The sequence below is a fragment of the Dermacentor albipictus genome, chromosome 6, assembly GCF_038994185.2.
Source record: "Dermacentor albipictus isolate Rhodes 1998 colony chromosome 6, USDA_Dalb.pri_finalv2, whole genome shotgun sequence".
Classification (NCBI taxonomy): domain Eukaryota; kingdom Metazoa; phylum Arthropoda; class Arachnida; order Ixodida; family Ixodidae; genus Dermacentor; species Dermacentor albipictus.
Window position 1 is genome coordinate 23,029,531 of NC_091826.1, and position 17,579 is coordinate 23,047,109.

At 47.0% G+C, this 17,579-nt stretch overlaps 1 protein-coding gene across 4 annotated transcripts in view; it reads right to left on the reverse strand.

Moving 5' to 3' along the window:
- The window catches only part of LOC139060872 (serine/threonine-protein kinase haspin-like), a 28,674-nt gene extending 11,967 nt beyond the window's left edge, over positions 1-16,707 (reverse strand). For 2 of the 4 annotated variants that reach the window (XM_070540124.1, XM_070540127.1), the window contains exons 1-4: positions 16,471-16,707; positions 3,509-3,818; positions 2,338-2,486; positions 1,039-1,205 (exon numbers count right to left, since the gene is read on the reverse strand). In XM_070540124.1, coding sequence (XP_070396225.1) covers positions 1,039-1,205; positions 2,338-2,486; positions 3,509-3,818; positions 16,471-16,695 — 851 coding nt within the window. In that variant the 5' untranslated portion in view covers positions 16,696-16,707. Of the gene's footprint in view, positions 1-1,038; positions 1,206-2,337; positions 2,487-3,508; positions 3,819-5,915; positions 6,070-16,470 lie in introns of those variants that run through there. The other 2 variants (XM_070540125.1, XM_070540126.1) reach the window with 2 other exon arrangements.
- Between the last annotated feature and the right edge of the window lie 872 nt (positions 16,708-17,579).

The following is a 17,579-nucleotide window of genomic DNA, read 5'->3' on the forward strand; positions in this document are numbered from 1 at the left end:
TGGCATTAGTGTTCATGATCCTACATTTTATTTCCTGATTTCTTGGTTGGCGTCTTTGTAAAACTCTGCGAACTTTTTTTTTTGCTTTCCAATCTTCGCGTCCAATTTACCATCTCTGTATTTATAACCATGTGCTTTCTGATGACTCCGCGTTCACTAAGTAGTAGTTCGGGAGGGCTCGTTAGATGATGATGATTTTTATGATTTTTATTGGCATCACCTTCGAAAACAGGGCGGCGACAAATAGTGACTCAGCCTTTATATATATATATATATATATATATATATATATATATATATATATATATATATATATATATATATATACACAATCAGGGTTTACTATGCGTTCGCGCTGGGCGGCGGAGTTATGAACGTGGTAACCCCACTGCCACCAGCTCGAGGCAGAACGCGAGGCACAGGGGGATAGAGAACGAATCCAACTCCGGTACGATGCGGCCGCAACACAGACAGCGCCTTCTTCCACTCCTCCTCGGACGCCGTGCCCTGGTTCGGAAGCCCTCAATAAACTGTAGACGACCTACCTGACCTCGTCGTTTCCACAAATCTCTAATCTTTACTGCCCTGTTCATGTTCGTGAACTTCACGCATAACATTTTTGCTGCGAAAGCGTCAAATGACCCATTGAGCGAGGAACTCCGGCGGCGTCTGTAGCAGCGAAACGACACCTAAATTCCCTTTCGCCACGGCGCCACGTCACCAGCGCGCCTCGACGCCACGTCACCAACGCGCCTCGACGGAGCATATACGGTGACGCGACGCCGTGGGGCATCGCGTCGCAAGCCCCGTTGGTGGCCACAGTTGGATTTACATTGTTGGAGCAGCGTGTGCTTATGTTGACCTTAGAGAGAAAATACAGGGCAGTATAAAGCTTGTCGAACCTTTCTTTTGCACTGAATATGTGACAAAGGCATCACCGCATCTATCTTCGTGACGTCGCGCTCTGCAGCCTTTGTCTACGGGACACAGAGAACACGAACAACCGAAACTCTCGTGACCCACGCACGACGAACTCACGTGCGGTCTAGGACGTCGGCAAACGTGGCCGCCACCAACTGGCCGCAGGCTCCGAGCAGTTCGCCGAACAGCCGCGAGGTGTCGCGCGTGTCGAGAGCCGGGTGGGACGCCTGCAGGCTCTCGGCGAACGAGTCCAGCACGACCTTCACGATGTTGGATAAGCCGTCCTTCGGACGAAAAAAAAAAGGGGGGGGGAGCAAACGGGGAATAGATTTTTAAAGGAAAGGTCGCCGTAGCCAGTATTTGTCGTAGTGAGACTATTTTAGGTATCGTTAGTTGTTTCATCGCGTATTTCCACAGGGAGAAAAGAGAGCCGTTAACCAGCCCACTTGTAGCTGTTGTATAGGTTTCTATACAAATAGGCCAACCCGACATATGTGTGCTGTCTTCAGGCGCCCTCTTGATTTTGAAATGGGGATATTAAACGCTACGCCTTTGCACGTCATAGACGTCCGGTTTTGGACACCACCCTCGCAGATCAGTTGCGCATGCGCCCTTTGCGTCGGCGCCTTTGTGCTGACGGCGAATGCGCGGACCACCGCCGACCACGACCAAAATGGGCGAAACAGCCAGAGAAAGCTACTCGCTTTTAAAAGCGCGCACCCGCGTTTCTTAAACTCTGGCTTCTCCTCCACGCTACGGTTTATGAGGAGGAGCCAGCTTTACGTGTTACTTTCCTTCAACGCTGAAAAGTATCTGGCGCACGTGTGCAAGCCCGGAACCACACCAGCATAACAAGGACCCAATTGGCAAGTCTTTATTAGTGAAAAAAATGCACGCGGGGGCAGGATAGACGGGCAAAAATAAGGAAATGAAAACGACAATGCAAACGCCAACTACGTGCACACGCACACAAACGTACACAATCGCCAACACACAAGACGCACGACACTCTAATGGTACATTCGACTGGTTGCTATCGCGCTCCTACTCGGTCTGCAGGGGTGCGGACCTAATGCGAAGCTCTCTCGAGATCGGAGCCAGAGAACGCCTGCCCCGGCCGAATGCGCTACGGCTGCTCCCAGAGCAACCGGGGTAAGCCCCGTGATCGAGTTTGTGTCGTATTTCTGTAGGCTCTCACACACTTACAGGTTGGGGGTAACGAAATCGCCTCCGAGCGCTCCCAGCTGGAGCGGTGCACTCTGGAGTGTCCTGAACGAACCAGGCGAATTTGTTCCGAACGATTGATTTCGACTATAGCCGGATGCAAAGCGCATCACGAGAGCGCTCGAAAGCCGACCAGTCGAATATGGCACATAACGAATCGCTGAAAGCTTAGCGGAACCGAGCTGGACTTACGAGCGTCGATCCTTCCCGGTCACTTAGCGCGTCTTCGTCCAAGTTGTCGTCGCTACTGTCGTCGTTCCCTTGCACGGGCCTGCCGAAGGTCTCGTCAAGCGTGGGTCGCCTCTCGCCGGAATTCCACGCGTGTTCGCTTTTCATGGGGCCTACAACCAGCACCGTGGTCATTCAAGGCACCTTAGAAACAATTCCCGAGGCAACAGTAATATAATTCATTCATTCATTCATTCATTCATTCATTCATTCATTCATTCATTCATTCATTCATTCATTCATTCATTCATTCATTCATTCATTCATTCATAATGACCTCTATTTTTGGCACATTGCAGACGTAAATATAAGTCAATAATAACAAAAAATTAAATTCTGTAGTTTAATGTTCCCAAAGCACGATCTGACCGTGAGGCACGTGTGGGACCCAGGATTAGATTTAACCACCCTGGGTTTTTTTTAAATGCACCTAAACGTAAGCTCACAGTCGCGCGAACAATGAAAACGAGCAGTTTAAACGATGCGTAAGCTACAACAACCGACGCTGTTGGACAAGGAGCTATAACAAAACAAACTATAAACAAGAAAACATATAATCAAGCTAGGAGCGTGAAAGCAACAGCTAGAAAAAAAAAGAGAGAGAGAGGAGGCCAGAAGGACAAAACTAAGTCACAAGCGCACAAGCGTCATCACACGTATCAGCACCGCAAGCCCGATGTATAGTTAAAGGCGTAGGGTCAAATACACGCGCCTGCAACGACTCTCTCTGGTCAACACAATTCAATCTCGACGGCCACGCTTTTTTTTTTTTGACCGCATGCGTCAATAACGATAGATAATATAGTGGATAGGAATATAAATTTGGGGCTGGCGTTGGTCCAGCTCACGGCATAATTTTTGCAGCACGAAGCCGAAGAGAAAGAGCGAAGGGTTAGCAATGTTTGTCCTTCTTTTGTTAATCCTTCGTACTTTTTTCTTTTCTTTTTCGCACTACAGTGCCTCGCGCTTCAAAAATCCCGCCACAATGCTCAAAATATGGCGTCTATGACGTCATTCCGGCTCCGCAATCGCTTTCGGTGCCCGCATTAAGCGAAAGTACGGCCTCCGAGATCCGCTTGGTCTTCGCCCAGAGGGAGTCGTCTCTCTGGGGCGTGGCTGCAATTAACCGCAATACCTTCGCAATACTTGCCGCGACCACCGTCGATTTCGTCGACGTCCTTCTCGTCGGCATCGCAGGCGACGTTCTTGCGACCCACGACACGGGAAGGGCGCGCGAAGTTCATCGCCATCCTGTCCAGTTGCTCTTCCAGCAGGTGCTCGGCCACCATCATCACGATCGCCTCTGCGTAGGTCACGATGAGCAGCACCAGCTTTCGCAGCGCCAAGATGACGAGGAAGCCGCAGAAGACGTAGACCACCGTCAAGCCGAGGTCTTCGCATTCGCTGTCGTCGACGGCGAGCTCTTTCTTCCGAGACATGTGCACCTGCCAGAATCACACCGTGTGTGCTGCACTCTAAAACAGTTGCACCCTTTGGGGTGTATATCTGTCCCACAACGATAATCATCATCTGCCTTGCTTGCGTTTCCTTTCTTGAAAGCTCGGCGCTCGCTACTTTCCTGTCGAGAAGCTGCGTCACACTGATAAGGCGCATGCCGTTCGTGACTGGGAAGTACCAGGCTCGCAGCGTTAAAGAAAGGAAACGCGGGCCAGACAGATGACGATTATTGTTGTGGGACAAGATACGCCCCAAAGGGTGTAAATTTTTCTAAGAGTGTAAAAACAGTTGCACCCTTTGGGGTGTATATCTGTCCCACAACGATAATCGTCGTCTGTCTTGCCCGCGTTTCCTTTCTCTAACGCTGCGAGCCCGGTACTTCCCAGTCACGAACGGCATGAGCGTTATCAGTGTGACGCAGCATTCTCGACAGGAAAGTAGCGAGCGCCGGGTTTTCAAGAAAGGAAACGCAAGCTAGGCAGATGACGATTATTGTTGTGGGACAAATACACACCCCAAAAGGTGCAAACTGTTTTTAGAGTGTGTGATAAAAAACTGAAACGCCTAACAGCCTAACATACTACTGTGGTATTAAAAAAAAAACAAAAAGAAAGACGCACGCAGGAAACATACAAGAATACAGGAAAGAGGTCTTGTATGTCTGTTGTGTGCATCCCTTTTTTTTTGGCTGGTTTATTCCTTAACACAATGCACCAAGTAGCCCAATAGGTTGTTTTACTACAATACTACTGTGTGCAGGCAGAATATTATAGCGTTCACAAATCATGGTTTCAGCTGCGATCCCAGCGTTATCAGTGGCAGGATACTGTACACGTTTGCGTACAGACGACGGCCAAGGCTTTCGACGACGAGTCTGACCTCGACAGAAAGTTCAATACCACCACACGCTCACGCAGTGTGCAGTTCTCGTCAATTCAAACGCTCGGAAACTCTACTGCGATGCTTCGTTCCGTTTCCGGGTTCACCTGTGTTCGTAACGGTGGCTAATTAACACAGGCTCCAAAGCGCACACTTTAGAGACGACTAGCCCGTACTTAGGAACCGGCGACTGAGAGATTACGCGTCACACCTCCGTGTGATTACGCGTAAAAAGCGTTCCTTGCTGTTCACGTTTCAATTTTTTTTTCAGCGCTGAACATAGCGCGAGGGCGCGCCGTTTAAATTCAATAACGATATCTACACGAAGATGCTCAGAGAGAGAGAGAAGGAGATTCTTAATGATGGGAAGGAAAGGTTGGGGTAAAGTGCAGCGCAGTAACTTGTCTCTCAGCAGAGGACACCTCAACCGCGCTGCACAGGGGGTAGGGAATGAAAGTAGGGGGAGACGAAACGAAACTGCTCAGTAGGTTGTGAGGAACAACCGCAGTGGAGGAGGACGCCAGAATTATTTTGACCACCTGAGTTTTTTTTTTACTCTTTTTTTTCTGATTGTTTAACGTGAACCTAAATCTAAGTATACGAGATTCTTTTATCTTTTTTGCATTTTGCCTCCATCGAAATGCGGCTGCCGCGGTAAGGGATCGAACCCAGGTCCTCGGGCTCGGCAGAAGAGCGGCACAGTCATCTGAGCCACCGCGAGACGGTTGTGGAACTATACATATATATATATATATATATATATATATATATATATATATATATACACGCGCTACACTAAACCAGTCAAGAATATTCCTTCCAAACTCTGTATCCGTTCATTTATTTTTTGTTTAGTGAAGTGACGGAAAAGGAATGACTACTATCGGAGAAAGCGGATGGCCAAACATCCCTTTCTTGAATTTCGTGTCGCGATCTCAGCAGCGGTACATGATCAGTGAGACGCGGCGGATTTGCAATTATATTTTCTCGTACTTGCGGTACCTCTGCGCGCGGGAACAGTTCTCAAAAGTTGTTTGCTTGGGACCAGCTTCAGAATGCGCTGTAATCCTTTCTTTACAACAACAACAACAACAAGACCATGCAGAGTTGGCGCTGTAAAAATTCACGACGCCAAAGGCCAGAAGCGCGAGTGATTGGGTTAGTGGGCGTTGCCACCCGCACTTCTGTCTCGCGTTCTTGCTAACCTTTTTCTTTGCAGACACCTGCTGAAGTCGCTTGACGACGCTGCCTTTGAACGCTGTCCGGGATCAGACCGGACTTCCCGAGACCAGACGGTGCTTCCCGGCCGTCAACGCATCCCACGAGAACGCAACGTCTGCTTCTTTTTCTTCCTATGCGAAATTTCCGCCTCTATACTCAGGTGGTGTTCAAAGCAACGCCCCAGTACTGTACACCCCAGCGAAGGCTCACTATGAGTAGCAGGAGCGAATTCGGAAGGCTATGCTTTTGATTTCATTTATTTCTCACAAACAAGTGCGCCCATGTACACGATGTCTGTACAATCGTTTCTTGCATGCGCAGGAAGCGATTGCGAGAGATGGAAACGCGTCGTGGCCGCCATGTTTTGCTCACTGCCTGTATCCCACTGTGGGCGCATGAAATATTTGAGAGTCATAATAATAACCATCGTAATTAAAATCTCTGGATATGGTTTCCTTTCTTTGGTAAGTAGCGACGTCTTCGTCCTCCCCTCGGAGGCAGTGTCGTCCGCCATGTTCTTCCTAATTTGCATGTTCACAGAGCGGCGGAGTACACAGCTTTGGGTGGTTGACAGCCGTTTCTATATCACGGTAGATAATGCGGAGCAAGAAATAATAATAAAAAAATATTACCGCCCAAGTACTCCTTACAGACGGTTAACCAGCGGAGCTGAAACGTGCGGCCCCAGTGTTTATCACTGGGTTAATCCTGACGGTTCATTAAACGACGGCTTGATAGGCTGCCAGATTCTCGGTACGCAGTTGCTGCTTGCGCTCGGCTGCACGAGCCTGTCCTTGTGCCCGGGCTGCGGCATCGGTACGACACAGACGAGCTCGTTCCCAGTGCTGCTCGCGGCGTTGCTGATCGAAAGCTGCCTGCTCCTCAGGAGTACGTATGACGCGCAACTTGCCCGTTTCGGTGCCGGAGAGAAACTGCTGCGCGCGCGCTCGGCTGCAACGGAGGGCAACGACGTCATTACTGTAGCAGCCAATCGCACGTCTCCTTCTCTCTTTTTTTCTCGCGCATGCGCATGAGGTTGCGTCGGAGGAGTTTTCGGTGCACAGGCGACAGACAGATGGACGTACGGGCGAAGTGGCTAGCCATATACAGCTTCGCTGTAGAAAAATTTAGAAAGCTACGAAATACATCGGGAGAAGCGTAGCACTGTGGTGCCAAAACAGAGAACCGCTTTTTGTGCTAGCGGTGGTCAGCGAAGTACACGGTTCGTGTCCGATATCTCACGGCATCATTTTAGGCCACCTGTATTTGAGACACGTTATTAGACATGACCGCCCACTTCGGTGTCAACAGTATCGGACCATTTTAGGAACAACTTAGCGGACGAAAAGAGTTTTCGACCGTCCCCTGGTGAAAATGCGTGTTTGCATTAATTTGACAGTTCATTTCCTGGAGGGAGGAAAGGAAACAGCTCCTCTAGAGCTGATGAATAGGATGCGTCGACAGCGAGTTCAAATGTTCTCACTACTTGTAGGGGTGTAAGAATAGTGATTTCTTTAAACCGAATCGAATACAAATCTAATAGTGCCAGAAGCGAGTCGAATCCAATAGATTTCGAATAATGAACAGCTATTATCACAATTGATATAATGCGATGTTCACATCCTAGTATTCTTATGGTTGGCAAGTTTTCTGTCATTACATAGTACGTTATGAAGCGTTGTTTATTAAAAGCATAAACGGAACACTAAGAGTAAACAAGCAATTTTTTTTTGTTGTTGCGTGTGCATGACTCTTTAGAGAGTTCTAATTATCACTGTATAGCCTGTAAAGTATCTAAGCGACGTAGCGTGCTCCACTACTCAAGCTCTCATGTTTTATGTCAATACTATGCCTGCGGGGGTGAACATTTACCGTACTTCTGCTCCAATATTGTGTTTAATTGGGCGTAGTAGGCATTTTGAAATATTCGAAAAATACTCGCGTTTTCGAATAGTGACAGACTATTCGTTTCGGAGACCGAGTCGAATAGGACTATATTCGATTACTTATTCGAAAGTTTCGAATATTCGCGCATCCGTACTACTTAGCTTTAAAAAAAATGGCTGTGGCTTAGGTAAGGTTAAGCCCAGGATGCGAAGCATACTAGCCTTTATTTTAGTTGTTGAACCACTGTTTAGCCTGGTGAACTGCTGTTGCTTGGCTATATTTGGTTCGGCTAGACGAAGAAACAACTCATGCATTACTGCTTCGCCTTCAAGAGTGGAACGCGACAGCGTTCCCGTCGACCCGCCAAGGGGTGTAAGACAATGGGCTACAGGGCAGCGACTACGCGCCCCGCATTGGACGCGGTGAACGTCGAGCAAAGCAGCGTTCGGCGCGGCAACGAAATGTGCGCCTGAGCAAGAGACGCACGCCTTAGAAACAGCTCGTTTCTAAGGCAACACCGCATTCACTAGAGGCGCTTTTGTACCGCTTTGAAGCATCGTACTCGTGGCTCAGTGGTAGCGTCTCTGTCCCACACTCCGGAGACCCTGGTTCGATTCGCACCCAGCCCGTCTTGCAAGAGTTGAGCCAAAGCCACTTCTCCTCTGTCGTGACGTCACGGTGTCACGTGGTTTCAAGGCGACACCGCCGCGCCTGAGGAGCTGGGTTGAGCTCTCGTAATATGCTTCGCATAAAAAATAATTAAAAAGAAGCGCAGGGACTTCAATCATAATGTCCGTGCCGAGTTGTGCCCAAAACATCGGTCTCCTTTTTTTTGTTACTTGTTTGCGCCCTGGATTATTTGGCACACATCAAAGAGGGGTGTCGAATACACCGTAAGAACACAAGATTGGTCTTCTAGTGATAAATAACAATAGAAAACAAGAAAAGAAAGCAGTTGACGAGGGACTGAGAGTGACTAGGAACGAGAAAATAATAACGCAGATGCAACGCGCACGTTGAAATCTATGTGAAGCGGAGCCTTCGTGAAGCGTTTAATTAAGTGTTGTGTAGCTAAATGCGACTTGCGTATAATTGTATTTTCTTTCCTGCTCCACAACATGTAATGCGATGCAAGTGCTTACGGACTACACCTTTCACAAGGTATACGGAAATGCAGCCACTAAGTAAAGCGGATGCAGTGCGAGACGTCGACGAAGCGATGTCACGTGGACGAAGGCGTTGTATCATGTATACGCAAAGGAAGTTTTGCTTTAAAAAACGAAAGGAAATACCTAATGACTGAATGCAACTGCATGAAGCCGCATGCATTTATGACTGCTCCATATGGTTGCAACTAACGGAAAACAAATCGAGATGCCCGGGTCTCAGTACTCCTTATTCTTGCTAATGAGTGATGTGTCGAGCTATACTCACTCATGGGCAGTTCACCTCGTTGTGTTCGTCAAACCTTTCTGTCTCAATGTAGACTATGCTGGTGAGATTTAAATCACCCGCTCTTACTACGAAACCACGTGACCACGTTATTAATTTAAAAATTTGAAGTCAGAATTCTCTCTTTATAGTCCCACTTATAAGTTTAGGTATGCCTAAGTTAATAAAGTTGGTGGTTATAAGTTTTAGGAACTTTTTGTGCTGGTTTGCACGTCAAAGGTAACACAAATTGATCTTGAAGGCCATGCTTTTGATTACTCTGGGCGCTATTACGTCATCGTCGCCATGTTGTGACAAACTTTTTTGGGATGCCAAACAATTTAGCCAAACGCAAGTCGGCGCAAGACAAGACGCCTTGGCTTTGTTTACATGATCTTGATGCCAATCACACTTCTCGAAACCAGCTGCCCCTGGAGTTTCACCGGCGCTGTGTTCTTCGACCGTGGTAGATCCAACAGTTGTCGGCCGCTCGTCCAATGCGGTCCGGCGAGGTTCGTCCAGCCGAGACGTCGACCGGGGGCCGAAAATGCCACCGCGCGTGAGCAGAGAAAACAGACTGCGCATCGTCGAGCTGTCCAAGCAGGGCAAGCCCGTGCGCGCCATCGCCGCCGAGATCGGCTGCGCTGTCACCACCGTGCTTCGCGTCGTCCACGCGTACCGCGACGAAGGCCGCATCGCCGACGCGTCGCGTTCGAGCCGACCGCGTGTGACCGACGACTTCCAAGACTTGATGATCATAGCGGCCGTAGTCGACGAGCCGTTCCTCAGCGCCGGCGACATCAAGCAAGAGCTGGGCATTCCGGTCAGCGAGCAGACCATTCGCCACAGGCAAGACGGAATTGTGTTTGTACGCGGCGCTTCGGTTTAGTTTCGGGCCTGAGGACCCGTATGTTGTCAGTTGGAAGTTAGTGCTTGTCCTATCCCTCTTGTGTCCGTGGTTTCTGCACATGGTATGATGCGGCGCTTCGTTTTAGTTTCGGGTCCGAGGACCCGTGTGTTCTCAGTTGGAAGTTAGTGCTTGTCCTATCCCTCTTGTGTCCGTGGTTTCTGCGCGCTGAAGACGCTTGGTCGTGCACATGGTATAAGTATAGCTGGAGCTGTCTCATTGTTAAGCAGTGAACTGTTCGTCTACTGGAGTGATTGATGGTCCATGGGGTTTAACGTCCAACACAGGGACAATGAGAGATCCCGTAGTGCTGGGTTCTGGTATAACTGCCACTACTTGCAGAATGTGCACCTACATTTAATTGCACAAATGTTTTTGCATAGTGTCGCCATTTAAATGGCCACGACAGCCGGGATTCGAACTCATGACCGTGTTCTCAGCAGCACAATGACATGGCCACTGTGGTAGGTTATTAGTAATAAAGTAATGGGGTGGCGTAATGGCATAATGATGAAAGGGAAGTGCAACCAACGACAATAGAAAATTCAGTGGCGTGATGAGATTAGGGAATTTTCAGGCGTAGCATGTAGTCAGCCGACGCACAGCAGGGGTAATCGCAGATCGCTGTAGAAGGTCTTCGTCCTGCAGTTGACATAAATTAGGCTGCTGCTGCTGCTGCTGATGAAGATGATTATTATTCGAGTGGTCTACTTGCCATTTATAGCCAACCGCTGCCTTATGTGTGCATATGATTCTTGTCACAGGTTACATGAAGCAGGCCTGAGCTGTATCAACAGCAACACAAGGCGATCACTGAAGCCCGAATTTAGAAATGCCCGGCTCAATTTCGCCAGCGAGTACAGCAGCTGGACTGCTGACCAGTGGCAGTCTGTGGTGTTCACCAACGAATCCACAATCTGCTGCAAGTGGGACAAGAGCAAACGGTCCTGGAGACCTCTTCAAAATTGGTAACAATTTCTTGCTTGCTTTCTAAATGCTTAAATATAGTAAGCTTGTGGGAAAGGTTTTCAAGTTGTGGTGCTTCGACTTGTGAACTCGAATTATTTAAATACATTTGTCTGTCCTGCACTTGCATCAAAAACACTGTACCTTACGATTTCCACTAAATAAACTCGCTTCAGGACGAGTTTTGCTACATTAACACTGCTGCAGAGCATGCTAATAGGAATTTTTTTTATTGGGCTGAAGAGGTACTAGGATAAGCAGCTTGATGTGACATAAGAAACCTGCTGAGCCCTCTACATCAAGAAACAAAAAGGTCAAAATAAGAAAAATGTACAGTTGGAGTGGGGTTGATAAGACTTATCTCCCCCCAATATCCTGAGGAAAAATTCACTATGGCATTCTCCTCGGCATTCCTCTCATCATTGTTTAAAGCTAAGTACAGCAAGAGATGGCTACTGTCACCATGTGGCCGGGTGCTCTCAGAATGTGGTGAAATTAGTCTATTGAATGTCACTGCAGTTACAAGTGAGAGCTAACTTTTGTTTTTGATTCTAATGTTACACATTCATTGGCAGGGGCAAATGGAGCACACTCAAGCATTCTACTTCCACTGGTCTGTGCTCTGCTAAAAAGTTGCATAAATAACGTTTTCCTGTAAACCTGAGGGTCTGCTTCGGTTATTCTTGTCGTGCTTTTAAGCTGTCGCATTCTCAAAATCAAATTGCATGCCTTATGTGCTCATGTAGAAGAGCATTTGGCTTATGCAAGTAAGCTCATTGTGACTTTTGGTCCTGCAATGATAAGCATTATCACACTTACAGTGACGCATGCTACATTTACTTTTGTTTGTGGATGTGAGCCTTCATGGTGCTGGCAAGAAATTTTGTGGCTGCCTTCTAAGCTCTAGCCATCTGGAGTTGATGGGTTAGAAAAGGGGTGGGGCTATAAGGTGCAGGAACTTAATGATCGACATAGCTGCCACCATCAGACCTTCTCCCACAAAAGGTTTAAGCACCAAGTCCAGAACATGTTTAAAGTGCATCTGGTGCATTTGCCTCTTTGCACCTTCTTGATTTTTGGGTGTTTGATAAAGCTGATGAAGTGGTGACCCTTATACAGAAAACTGAGAAATTGCAGAATTGCATGATGTATTTTATGAATCGTGAGCATTGTTATAAAATTAATCATTTTATCTGACGTGCTGCTTTGAATGACAATATGTGGTACAGAAGCTTTGACAGCAGTAGGTAGCATCTATCGGACAATGCATTTCAACGTTCTGTAATCGGCCATGTGATGACAACAGAGAAATCTAACAAATCACTACTGACAGAGTATGCGTAGTATGCATTTACAGAACTGTGTTCTGAAGAGAAATTTGGCAACGTGCAATTTTCTTCACACGTGGCATTCACTCAACTCAAGAAAGTTTTCAGTTTCATTCAGCTCAAGCATACTTCATAGTACTTTCAACTATGCAAAGGGTTTCATAATAGAATAGATGGGAAACAATATATTTCACAACAATATTTCATGCATGGGTATTTTTATTAAAATCATTCACTGACTTGATTTTTAGCTGGCCTTTACTGTAACTTAGAAAGCTTGGCCTTCTCAATCATTTTATTGTAGACACATGACAGACATTCCAGTTACTTATCTTGAAACCTCTGCACAGGAATGACCCATTATTTGTGCGTCAGCTCGGTGCCAGCAGCCACCCGTTCATCAACGTCTGGACTGCTGTCACATACGAGGGTCTTGGCCCCATCCACAGGGTTGAAAGAGGCTCATTAACGCCCGACGACTACCTTGATGTTGTTGACAGTGTGCTCCTGCCGTTCCTCCTCGACGGGCCGTTTCGTGACGGCGGATTTTTGCTGCAGCACGACCCCACACCCACCTATTTGTCGGACCGTGTCCGAGGGCATCTCGAGGCCCATGGTATCACCCAGTTGCTCTGGCCACCCAAGTGCGAAGACCTCAACCCCATCCGAAATGCCTGGGCACTGCTGAAGGAACGCCTCTGCCGCCGAAGGCTGGCGGACCCGTCCCCCGACAACCTGTGGGCTCTCATCAAAAAGGAGTGGGACAAGTTGAGAGACATGCCGAACCTGGCGTGTGCATTTTACGCTTCGCTTCCGGAAAAGATGCGAGAGGTTGTCACCAGCAAAGGAGCGCTCATCACAGCGAAAGAGCCGGTTGCCAGCAGCCAACTACAGAAACTTCGAAATCACTGTGATAGTGCGGAGAAAAGGCTTCTGTTGAAGGACGTTGAGTTATATGGTGAGAGTGATGACAGTGACAGTGCGAATGTTGAATGTGGTGCTACTGCAAATGAAGCAGGACCATTTGTATACTAAAGGCCCACTGTTTGTGGACATAGTGTCCCTGTGAAGAGAAGTTGCAGGCATCAAGAAACGAAATTGCTTCTTCTTTTTTTTTTCATGTGGTTTTGAAATCATGAAGACAATTTATTTCTTATATTTTTGGCCAAGTTATGGGTTTCAGCCTCATGAAAGTGCATGGCATCTTTACTGTGTTTGTAAGACAAAAGATGCAGTGATAGGCTGGGCTGTGAGTTTCTTCCAGAGGTACTGAACAAGCCCAAATCTAAACTATCTATAAACATTTATTGGTAGTTTGTGTTGTTTTGTAAAGGTTACTCCTCCTGTTTTTGTTTTGCAAGCTGTGCAAAATAATGTCAATAAACCAAGCATTCTTGTTTAAAGGTATGAATGTGTACACCTAGCTAATGCTCTGAATATCTCCAGTGACGTTCCTAATTATGGTTTAAAAACATTCCCTGGATATACACGCTACAAATGTGTGGAGCATATCTTTATAAAATTGCGTCTTCAGGACTTGCGTAACACAGTAGCCAAAAGAGGTAATTTTGTTTGCTTTTGCTCACTGCCTCATGTTGAGGTTTGGTTGAGATAGAAGTCATTGGAAATGGCTCAATGTGAGGAACTGTCAGTACTATGCTGCAAGCGGCAATGTGTAGTTACTGTAACTTCTTTATGCTCACGTGCACGGGTATTAAATAAGCTCACTATGATAGTGATGATGTTTTCTTTCAGGATGGTGCATGAATAGTGAATGTGAAGCCTGATGGTTTGAAGCCAAAGAAAAAGCACAGAACTGGCACCATGACCCGGCGCACACTGAAAGCTAAATCTGAGCCTCTAGAATTGCAGCCCAAAAAACAGTGGCGGAGCAGTGCAAAGGCACGCCTCTCACTTGAAACAAAGCAGAAGATCATCAATATGCACAAGGATGGCCACTCACAGTGACACATTGCAGGGTATCTCAGATGCTTAATGCCCACAGTGATCCGAATAACCCGGCAATATGAGAAGGACTGCTCTAATACTGCTTTGAGCCCACAAGAAAGCAATGCCAACGGAAACAGTGATTCTTTGGCAGTAGCAGCTCTAGCTCTAAGTAGTTTCAGCATTTTCATCCACTGCACTTCACCTTTTGACTCAAACATATTAAAGCAAAGGACAGTGCTACTTGATTCTAATGTGCATAGCCTGACATTTTGGCAGTTTACGTCCACGTCATCGTCTATCAAATTCAGTGGAAGCAGGGTGACAGAAACAATACTGTGGTTGGGATCTGTGAGGTAAACAGCACTCCTCATGTGTGTTACAGTAAATGAGTTCCATGTGCAGCAACCCTTACAGGCTCCGAGTTGGGATACAATGCAAGCGCAGTCAGCTATTGGAAAATTCACGAATTGCTTTACACTTTCAGAGTGTTGTATCCTGAATGGAGTCTGGCAATGGCAACATAATAATATACAAGAAGCAGTTATGCCACGTAGCAGCTCAAGCATAAAAAAAAAAAAATCAGGTTTGCTTGTATAAACTGCAAGAGACGATTACACTGTGCTTGGGTCAATGTGGGTGTATATATCTCCAAGCTTGCCATAAAACAAAACAGGCTCTTTACAACATGAGTACAGTGCTCGTAAGAATTTAGGGGCAGCACAAACACGACGCTGAAGTACATTAAGTACAACTGCCATTTCATCTGGTCACCTCTGTAATGGCACGACATAATGCTCCACGTACCGCCAGCATAAACTGAAACGCAAAGAGGAAATAGATGATCGGAATGCGTGTTACACGTAATTTGATTGCACAGATATGCGGCGTGTAATTGCTGTGTAGGCGATTTTTAAGCACGGAACTGAACCAAGAGGAGGTCGTGAACCGAAATGACCGAATTTCTCTTGCGCAAATGAGCCAATCGCGATTGGAAGTGCTCACGTGACGCCTGTATTAAACTTGTTCCGAGTTGGAATCTACGACAGCAGTGCATCTGGAAACTTACCGAAGCTGTGTAATACCGCGCATTGCAGTCGTTTGCGCAATTACGAACTGGAATCGCAGATAATGCGTCCCATAACAAGCACAGAAAGTTGAAAAGGCCGCGCTTTTGCAGTTCTTGCAAAACGCGAGCGCGCGAGGAAGAAAAGAAAGAAAGCCGGAATTGGGGGTTCACATGACCGGAAGTTTGGTGTCTCAGACTGCACTTTACACGACTTCACTGCTTCGGTTCGATCCCGCTTGTAGTGAAACACTTTCGGAAGTACATTGGTTCCTGTTTATCGCATCGCTTGTTTCGTTTTGCGTTTTTAATCCTACAATCGGTGGCAACTCGGAAGGCGGTTCGGTAAGATACCTGTCTCTTTAGAAAAATATATACATACTTCACTACATCGAGTTCCGGCGTAGCTTCATGTTGCGATCATATTGCGATGCCGAGACGCATCGCGTCGACCTGAGTGTCAACAGCTACTCTCAGAGGAGGACGTTAAAGTTTTTTGGTGTTAATGCGAGGTGAAGCGATCTTAAGTTGCAACTGTGATTTAAGTAAGTTTCGTGGAAGGCGCATGCGATCAAGCGCAATCACGAACTGCTTATGCATGGTATCAAGTGTTTGCGCAATCACGTACTGGTATCCAAAAATCTGTCATAAATCGGCAACGGTAATTAATCAACAGTATGTCAAGCCGTATTTGTCGCTAGATTATCTTACGGTGATGGTGTTACCTGCGAGGCCTTCTTTCTGTTATTGGTTTCGTTTTTCTTCGCAGTCATATGTGCGCTGGCTGTTCCGATTAGTTTTGGCGTTCGACTTAGCTTTGGAGGCATAGCTTGTGCAGGCAGGAGTGGTTGATTCGTGTATTTGACTGCACAGAAACATAAGATCGCGTACTATCTGCAAGTTAAAGATAGCAGCAATATCGGGCCCGCCTTCCTGGACATCCTACCATAGTAAATACACTACACACAATGCATTCATGCAGATTCTGTGCATTCTGCTATACTCACCTTTTCTTTCTTTCCTTTCCACAGCAGGTTTTCAATTCCATGACTTGGCTGATAAGTGGTCCAGTCATACAAAAATGTCCTACTGCATGAAGGACACATTGGAAAACTTGACATATGAATGAACAGCTGCCCTCCGTGCAAGACTGCATAAGAAACTGCAGTGGGGAATGCAGGTGCATCGGTGGAATGACCGTGCACTGACAAGCTGCAATACGTGGCCATCATTTAAGTCACTTGCGCGTAATGGCTGTGCAGAATATTTATATCCCGACTCCCGAATGTGTGCTCTAGTCCTTGACTTGGCTATTTAAACAACTGCACAAGAGTGCAACAAGCCATGCCACGCATTAGTGAAGAAAGGAGACGTCAGATCATCAGCCTACATGAGCAGGGCTATTCTCACCGTGCCATTGCCGCCACTGTTGGCTGCACTAGGTCTTCGACACTCCGCATTGTCCATGCTTATGTCGAAGAAGGGCGCATAGGTGACGCATTCCGTTCAGGTCGGCAGCGGGTGACCACAGATTTTGAGGATCTCATGATTGTGGCTGCTCTGGTGGACGAGCCCTTCCTCAGCACTGCCGACATCAAGCGGGAACTAAAGCTGAAGGCCAGTGAAAATGTCATCCGACTCCGGCTGCAGGAAGCTGGATTGGCATGCTGGAATGGCAACACCAGGTTGACCCTCACTCCAGAGTTCAAGGCCATGCGGCTGAAGTTTGCCAACGAACACAAAGGCTGGACTGCAGAGCAGTGGCAACGAGTTGTGTTCACCAACGAGTCGACAGTATGTTGCAAGTGGGACAAAAGCAAGAAATCATGGAGAGTCCTGCAGAACTGGTAATCATCAGTGCCTTTACGCATCTTCATGTGCTTCCGATGCTATGGAATAGTCACCCTTGAACTTGTGACTGCCATTCGAGTACCTCCTAAATGCAGTTGACACTGTTTACCTAGCATGTTAAAGGGAAATAAAGTATTCAGTTTATCATAAGTTTGATCTAAGTGGTAGCAAAAGATACAAAAAGCTTGTATTTGTGATGTTAGTATCAAGCATATCTCATATATGCCTAACAGGATAACTCCCATACTGAAAATAATTGCGAGTG